General features: G+C 65.8%; 1 protein-coding gene across 2 annotated transcripts in view; it reads right to left on the minus strand.

The window, feature by feature from the left end:
* Positions 1 to 8092, minus strand: part of TMEM179 (transmembrane protein 179) — a 58661-nt gene extending 50569 nt beyond the window's left edge. Inside the window, exons 1-3 of one of the 2 annotated variants that reach the window (XM_043554421.1) lie at positions 7705 to 8082; positions 1053 to 1190; positions 434 to 512 (exon numbers count right to left, since the gene is read on the minus strand). In XM_043554421.1, the coding sequence (XP_043410356.1) occupies positions 434 to 512; positions 1053 to 1190; positions 7705 to 8009 (522 nt within the window). In that variant the 5' untranslated portion in view covers positions 8010 to 8082. Of the gene's footprint in view, positions 1 to 433; positions 513 to 1052; positions 1191 to 7704 lie in introns of both variants that reach the window. The other variant, XM_043554420.1, reaches the window with a different exon arrangement.
* Between the last annotated feature and the right edge of the window lie 280 nt (positions 8093 to 8372).

The following is an 8372-nucleotide window of genomic DNA, read 5'->3' on the forward strand; positions in this document are numbered from 1 at the left end:
ATATACCACTCACTCAGCTGTATCTCCTTTGCTTGGCCCCATCCTCGACCTCCCCTGGATGAGAGCGAGAGCGTTTGGAGACAGTCTGTGTATCCGGTGTATTCAGCAGTGAATGGAATCCTCCCCAACGATGCATGCTTCCCTGCCTACCAGAACAGCCCCGCCTACCAGGCACCCCCTCCCACCAGAATAGCCCCGAATACCTAGCAGCCCCTCCTACCTGAACATCCCCTCCTACCAGAACAGCCCCGCCTACCCGGCAGCCCCACCTACCAGAACAGCCCCGCCTGCCTGAACAGCCCTGCCTACCAGAACAGCCCGCCTACCCGGGAGCCCCGCCTACCAGAATAGCCCCCGCCTACCCAGAAGCCCCTCCTACCTGAACAACCCCGCCTACCGGGACAGGCCCCGCCTACCCGGCAGCCCCACCTACCTGGGCGATGGCAAACTGGTCGTAGAAGGCAGAGTTGTCCACGTTAAGCTCCAAGTTGATGTCCTGGAGCTCTTCGCAGCTGAAACAGCAAGGCGCGGGGTGGCAGGTGACGCCAGGACACGGGGCATGGGGAGCGGCATGCAGCACCCCCAAACGGTGAGGCAACTGTCCTAGCCCCAAAGGCTTCATCCCTGACCCCCTCCAACCAGAAGCTTCTGCTCCCGCTCCTCCCCATCCCTATCGCTGTCTTCCAAACCCTCCACGACCAAATCCAGCCCAGCACTCAGCCCAGGCCTCTGCCCTCGAAGGCAGCACAGGGCGGGATCTCCAGGGCCTGTGCTGTGTAGCCATATCCGGCCCTCCAGGGTCGAGTGCGCTGGGCCTACGTACCCCCTCCCCCCACACACATTCGGCTTGGCTCCACCCCCAGGGTGTGGGAGGTGCCCTACTTTCACTGAAGGGGGTATTGAGGCCAAGGGGGTGGGTCCCAGGAAGTCCCTGGCCAGGTGTGCACAGGGGGGGGCACAGGCAGGAAGGACAAAACCCGGAGCTCAGAATGGGATTCATGCACCAAGACGTCGGCTGGGGGCAGTGGGGGTGGGGCGGGGCCCAGGCGCACCTGTGGGACACGGTGCCCTTCTCGGTGATGGCATCGCACCACATGGTGAAGCCCACGCTCACGATGGTGCTGGCGATGAAGACGAGAAAGACCACAGAGGCGCTGACCAGAAGGTTCAGGAAGGCGTAGAGGAAGGAGCTTCAGCAAAAGACGGGAGGGGACAGTCACCGCGCGCCACCACCGGGGTCCCCCTGACACCCCAGCAGTGCCAGGAGACAGCTGGCGTGTGGGCCCGATAGGGTGACGGGGCCCTGTGGGGCCGCCAGGGCCACTTTCCCGTCCCTCACTGTCCCTCACCCCGAAGTCCCATGCTGACCCCAGGCTGCCCAGCCCAACCTCCCGGACACCCAGCGTGGGGACACGTGTCAGCACCGCCTTCCGGAGGAGGCAGAGCCAAGACTGAACCCCAGGACGTTTGGTCCCAGAGCGTCAGGACCAGCGCGTGCTGACAAAGCAGGACGCCCTTCCCAGGCCGTTCCTGACGCGGCTGCCCTGAGGCCACGTGCCCACGTGGCCATCGACGCGCTGGCCTGCACCTGCGTCAGGGGCTTGTGGTGTGACCCCTCCCTCATCTCCCCACTGCACCCTAAGGCCCAGCTGTGCCCAGGGAGGGGGTGGGGGACGCAGGAGGCAGGGCCAGGAGGACAGAGCTCACTCGGGGTCCACCCGGACACGGCCCCACCAGGGTGCCTACACAGGACACCAGCGTTTGCTCTCCGGCCGAGGGGCGCGTGTGGCTGGGGCACGGCAGCCCACCCCGCCAGACGCCCCTGCCCCACTACCCGCCATCTCCAAATCGCCCCCTGGAGACTCAGAGTCCCGGGTCTGGCTGAGCCTGGGGACCTGTAGGGTGGGGGGACAGGGACGCCCTCAGGGGGGGATGGCAGCCCCGGCCACACCTACCGCGTGGACATCTGTCCATCGACACATGGAGTCTGAGGGGCGAGATCGACCCAAACTGGCTTCACAGAGAACACATCCTGGAGGTCTCAGCCGGGGCCCCAGCCAGGAAATCGTGAAAGCTGCTGTCGGATGCGGTGGCTTCCCCCCGGGACAAAGGGGGATGCACGCACCGTCCATTTTGCGTTTGTCCCCGCCTGCACCCGCCACGCACTGACTGAGCACCCCCTCACCCTGTGCTGGGCCCTGAGGACAAAGAAATAACCATGCCCCGGTCCTGGCCCCGGGAGGCACCCCAGCCTTGGGCGGGTGATCAACCGCGGCCAGCAGCACGTCCAGCAGGGCCAGGGCTGGGGGCGTGAACAGGAGGCCGGAGGCCCGGGGCTGCAGTCCCAGAATCATAGCCAGCGGGTCTGTGCCCATGTTCACACGGGTGCGCGGCACGTCAGCACCATTCCCAGCTGACCGGGGCCATCGTCAGGGCCGTGACCGGACAGCTCAGTGTCCAGGTCACGCGTGTTTGCGGCGCAAACCTCCCTGTGTCCGACTCCCGTCGCGGCTTGAGCCGGCCGGGCGTTTCGTCGTGGGTGGGTGGGCTCCGTGCCCCCTGCCCACTGCAGACGGCCCGAGGGCTGCTGAGTTCCCCGACTCTGCAGATCATTGCCTCTCCATCCTCTGCCCAGGGGGCTGACCCAAGCAGACCACGGCAATGACCCCTCTCCCCGGCTGCTGATTGAGCCCAGCCAGTGGGAACCGGGCAGGGGGGGGAAGGAGAGGCAGTGAGTGTTCATCCCCAGGCCCCTGCTGGGGGGGACGTGGGGATGGGGGATGCCCCCTGGGTGGCCGTCCCTCCACTGAAGGTCATCACGTCTCTTCCGGTGCCTGCAGCCAGAGGAGGTGACAGGGCTGTCGCAGGGCCCACGCCTGGCCCACATCCTCGTCTCTGCCGACCGCCCTCCTCAGGTTACCCTCACGTGTGTGAGCCTGAGCATCTGTTCCCAGCTGGGACCCCGACAGACAGCTCCAGACCGCAAAATCCACCTGGCCCTGGGCGCTCTGAATAAGAGGCCCAGAGTTACAAAGAGGGGTACGTTGGGGCCAACCCCACCTCCGAGGCTGTCACTGGGGACAGCAGTGTGTCAGCTCCAGCCACCTCTTTGCCAGCGGGGTGACCTTCAGCAAGTCACTTTCTGCGCCTCAATTTCTCCCTCTGTAAATTGGGCAGCAAGAGCCCCCCACTGGGTCACTTCGGAAACTGAGGGAGCCTGCGTGGGCAGGGGGCTTCCTCCTGAGCATGAGCACCCCCTCCCTCCCCGGGACAAGCCTCCACGCGCCGCCAGAGCCCTGGGCTGGCGCACCTGCAGCCCTGCGCGTGGGGCTCGGCCTGTGGCCGCGGAGACGGAAGCATGGGAGCAGCATCAGCCACCAGATGCAAGGAGCCGGTGGCTGGGGGCCAGCTGTGCCCCCTGTGGACCGCGTGGGGCTAAGCAGGGCTCGGAGAGTCCACGGGGGGCCCTCCTTCCAGGGAGCGAATGCTCCAAGGAGAGCAGAGGCTACCCAGAGCCTACACCCCGGCTTTGGATGGCCACTCCGCTCCAGCCCAGGAGAATGAACGGGTCCCGGAGGGCCAGGACCGAGTGTCCACAGTTGGAGCAAAGAAGCCGCCCGCCTTGGGCACGAAGGCCGGCTCCCTAGGTGCCCACCACCTGCCAGCAGCCTTTCACCATCACACCAGGCACCCTGCCCTGCAGGTGCCCGGCATCCCAGATGAGCCGGCTGCTGCCCTCAGTAGGACTTCCTGGAAGAGGGGGGTATGACCAGGGTGCAGAGGATGGGTTTGCTGGGCAGTCCCCAACCTCAAGTCCTGCTCCCCCTCATGGGGGGGGGCGGCATCCCCTATGTCCGGCACCAAATTCTAGAGAGGCACACCCGGCTGGATGCTCCCTGTGTGGCCAAAACCACCCCCAGGGAAGCCTGCTCAGCCTGAGACACAGCTCCCACTCCCTGGGGGGCGGGAACAACATAACCTTCCGTAGCCAGAAACTTCCAGCCGCATCTGTGCTAAACAGGCACAACTGGGGGCTCTCCTCCCGTGACAGGAACACGGAGTCCCCGAGCCATCAGACAGGGGAGGGTGTGGGGCTGCGGTCATCCCAACAGCCTCCTCCTACTCCCCAAGTCCATCTCTGGCTCGTACCATGGAACCTGTCTGGGCTGCAGAGTTCTGAAGAACTGGGTGTGTCCAGAGCCTCATTCGACTCGGCCCTCAGAGTCCACAGTGCCCCCCCCACCCCGCCCTGCTCCCCAAGGACCCATCAGCTTGTGGCCCTAAACAGGAAACTCGGCACACACAGGGTTAAGTCCATCTTTCTCCCGCCACCACCACCACCACCACTGCCTCTCAGGGTGCCAGGCCGGATGTGCTGTCTCCATGGTGACAGTTATCCGGAAAGCCCTGGGAGCCACTGCAGGCTGGGGGACAAGTGTGAGCAGGCAGATGGGTTGTTCTGACCCAGCACTCCCCAGCTGTGGATCACAAACCGAGGCCACCTGTACCCTCCACTGCCCTGGGCCCCCCCGCCCCCGCCAGGCCTGTGACCCACCCAGGCCTCGCCCAGTGTCCCCAGCCAGCAAGCACCCGAGGAAGCCCCAGGGGCCTCTGTTTCACGGGCCCATTCCTTCAGCCACAACCAGGATGAAGCCTCCTGCAAGCTGTCCCCACCCTTAGCCCTTTATTCTCCTGGGCACAAGCTGTCCAGGGCCCCACTCTGTCCAGGGACATACCGTATGTGAGGAGGGAGCTGGCACCATGGACAGGGTCTAGCCCAGGCGCCAGGGACCCGGCCCCGAGCCCTTTCACACAGCCCAAAGGGCGGGGCTCTGCCCTGGGTCTCAGCAGGGTCCTGGCTGGTCTCTGAACGTGGATTCAAGAGAATTAGTGTGCACACAACCCCGAAGCAGACCCCAAGGCTGACAGCAGCAGTGATGTCCTTGATGAGCTGGACACCCTGAGGGCCCTCACCACCCCACGAGCTCACTCTAACCACCCTTCCCAGCCTCCTGTCTGTCCCGAGTCCCCTACTGTCCCAGCACCCGCTTGCCTGCTCTACACGGCTGGACCGACACCTGAGCCGGGACCGGCTTCTCCAGGCCCCCATCTTGCCTGCCCATGAGGCAGGCCCAACCTTTATGGGGGCCCAGGACTCGGCACGGCAGGCCTGCAGGGCTGACCCCTCGGCCAGACTATGGATCTGGAGACCCCAGGGCTGGGGGAGTGGCTGCGAGGGAGCAGACCTCACACGCAGGCCTCCCTTCCGTCTTCATTCAACAAACGCTAATCTGTGACTCCCAAGGTCAGCCCTGAGCACACAGAACCTGCCTTGGGTTCATCCGGCCCGGGGGCCCCTCAGACGGAGCCACTCCTGGGTATCCATCAGGGAGAGCTCTGGCCTTGTCCTACCACCAGACCCGGATGAAGGCTTGGCCCTTGGACAGATGTCACAGCGGGCTGGCTGCCGAGGGCCCCTCGTCCCTATAAGACAAATGGCCTAAAGGTGTTCAGGGTCTAGGCGGTGAGGGCCCGCAAGCAGGCAGGGCCCGGCCTCTGGGGCTCACAGCAATGTGGGGTTCCAGAGCCCCAGGGACCCCCAGAGACTGGGAGCAGGGCGGGGAGGGCTGAGAGCCCCAGAGCCTGTGGGAAAGAAATCTCGGTCACTCAGACGGGGCAGCAAATCTAGGGACAGCAGGAACAGCAGCTTCTGTCCTTTGTCAACTCACAGCTGTAATGGGGAGTCTCGTGAGGGTGCTTGTCTTACAGGGATGAGGTGGGACGATGGGCCTGTGCCCACTGCCCCCAGCCTCCCGGACGGCAGGGACCTCGGCTCCCCTACCCTGCTGGCCGTCCTCTCCTCCTCAGACCCTGTCTCACATGCAGAGAGGCTTCCCCTGTCCCCATCTGCACAGGGACACTGACTACGGTAACACCCAAGGTCGGCAACATGCACGCACGTGACACCTGAAATCCCTCCTGGGGACGCCAGCCGTCGAGTGGGTTGAGGGAAGTAAGAGGCCTGTGGCAGGGCAGGATGGCCCCCTGGACTGGCCTGGGCTCACCGGGGCAGAGTCCCAGCCCCACAGCGCGCCCCCCCGCCCCCCACCGCCCCCAGAGGCCCGCCCAGGCTGACACGCGGCTTCCCGCAGACCCTGAATCCAGAAACAGTGATGCGCTGAGCTGTGCCCTGACAACGTATGTCCAAGTCTTCGCCTCAGGACAGGTGCCTGTGACCTTAACTGGAGACGGGGCCTTTGCACGTGTCATTCAGCTAAAGACCTCAGGATAAGGTGCACCTTAAATCCAATGACTGGTGTCTTTATAAGAAGAGGGGAAGAAACAGAGAGAGCAAAGAGGCCATGTGAAGACAGAGACCGCGACAGGAGCGGCAAAGCCCGAGCCAAGGAATGTCAAGGGTTGTGGGCAGGCACCAGAAGCTGGCCTGGAAAGGATCCTCCCTCCAGAGGGAGCCTACCCTGCCAGCCCCTTGATCTCCGACCCTCGGCCTCCAGACCCGTGGGGGAATAAATTGTTTGCGGCCTCAGCATCTGTGATCTTTGCTGCACCAGCCCCGGAGACCCACACGTGTGTGTGTTGCTGGACCTCACCCTCCTCCGAGTGTGTCAGCCCCCACGCTGGGCTCTGCCTCGGCTGCTCGGGTCCTCTTCACCCTGCCACCCTGTCATTCCTCCCTGGCCCCTCTGAGGGCTCTCCAGAGTCCCTGCTTGAGCCTTCTACCCGCTCGGCCTCTCAGAGCAACAACTTCTCTCTCACGTCCCCGAAAGAAGAGAAAAGCCCCCCAAACTGCCAAAGAGTGATGTGTGGAGGCCAGTGGGGGGCGGGGGGGCAGAGTTTGGGAGAAGGCCCAGATCTCCCCTGTGGATGTGAGGGCAGGCAAGGGGCAGGAGTGGCCTCCTGGGAACACAGCACAGCAGTCCACGGCAAGGGGCGTGGTGGGTCCACAGAGGGTCCCACAGGCTGGAGGTGCCTGGAACGCTACTGGCTGAGGACCCCAGGTGAACCACATCCCACTCTCTCACAGAATTGTGCCAGGGCAGGGAAAGGTGAAGGGGGATGCGGAGGCCAGGAGGGAGGGAGGCCTCAGGGACCTGAGGCTCCCGTCTTACAACCCCAGCCAAGGTCCGAGCGCTGGCTGTAGACCCAGAGAGGGTTCCCTCTGGCCTTTGCCCCACCACCATCCTTCCCAGGAGGATGGGGGTGAGGGGAGGACTGCCCCGTCTGCCTGATCAACCACCAGCCTGGCCTGGTCCCTCCCCTCCACCAGAGGAGCACCCAGGCCCAGACCCACTAGGGGCTGTCGCAAAGCACTGACGGGTGTGGGCCCGGCTGAGCCAGCAAGCCAGGGAGGGCCCAGGGCTGCTCCCAGATGACAAGGCAACATTTGCGCCCCAGGGGCAGGGGCGGTAAATGCCCAGAGCGAGAGGTGACGCACACTCGGGGAGGGAAGCACCGGCCTTGTACGGAGCGCGAGTGACCCTCGGGGTCCCGGGTTCTGCGCAGACAAAGGGCAGTTGGCACGGAAGCGGGGAGCTCCGAGGGCTGACATTTTAGGGCCTGGGAGCTCCCGGGAAGAGGGAGGGGCCGTGGCTCCTCCTCGAGAGGGGAGGGCCTGGGGGGCGCTGCGGGCACGGCAGGGACGCCGTGCGGGGCTGAGGGCTGCGTCCGCCAGGCCCCACTTACCCCTCGTGTCCCTTGCACAGGAAGAAGAGCGTGCGCCAGGCGTGCGCGGCGGCGAGCAGCAGCGAGAGGAGGCTGGCGAGCAGGCTGAAGCGGCAGGCGGCCGGCGGGCCCCACTCCTGCACCGTGAAGCGCTCGCGCTCCTGCACCGTCAGGTTGGCGCTCAGCCACATGCCCTCGGTGAACAGCAGGCAGCGGCCGCGGAAGTCGTGGCCGTTCTCGGACAGCGGCACCACCACCACGAAGCTGAAGAGGAAGGCCAGGAAGTAGCAGACGCACTGCGCGAAGAGGAAATTGTTGAGCGCCATGGCTGGCCCGGGCGCGCCCAGGAAGCGGCCGGCGGAGGCCGCGGGGCCGGGCAGGCGGCGCGGGGCGCGGGGCGCGGGGCGCGGGCCGGGCCGGGGCCGCGCGGGAGACTGCGCAGTGGCGGCGCCGCGGGTCCCGCGCGCCCCGCCCGGGACGCGTGCGCAGCGGCCGGGCGCGCGCGGCGCCTGCGGTCAGCACCACGGACAGCTCCGGGCGGCCCGTGGGCCCAGGGGACCGCGCGGGGCGTGTGCGGACGCAGGGATGCGGGCGCGGAGCGGAAACGCAAGGGGGACCGGGCGTGTTGCTAGGTCCGCGTACGGGAGGCTGGACTCTGCCATTACTGGCACCAGGAGCCACCTGGGTGG

Source organism: Prionailurus bengalensis, chromosome B3, assembly GCF_016509475.1.
Source record: "Prionailurus bengalensis isolate Pbe53 chromosome B3, Fcat_Pben_1.1_paternal_pri, whole genome shotgun sequence".
NCBI classification, from domain to species: Eukaryota; Metazoa; Chordata; class Mammalia; order Carnivora; family Felidae; genus Prionailurus; species Prionailurus bengalensis.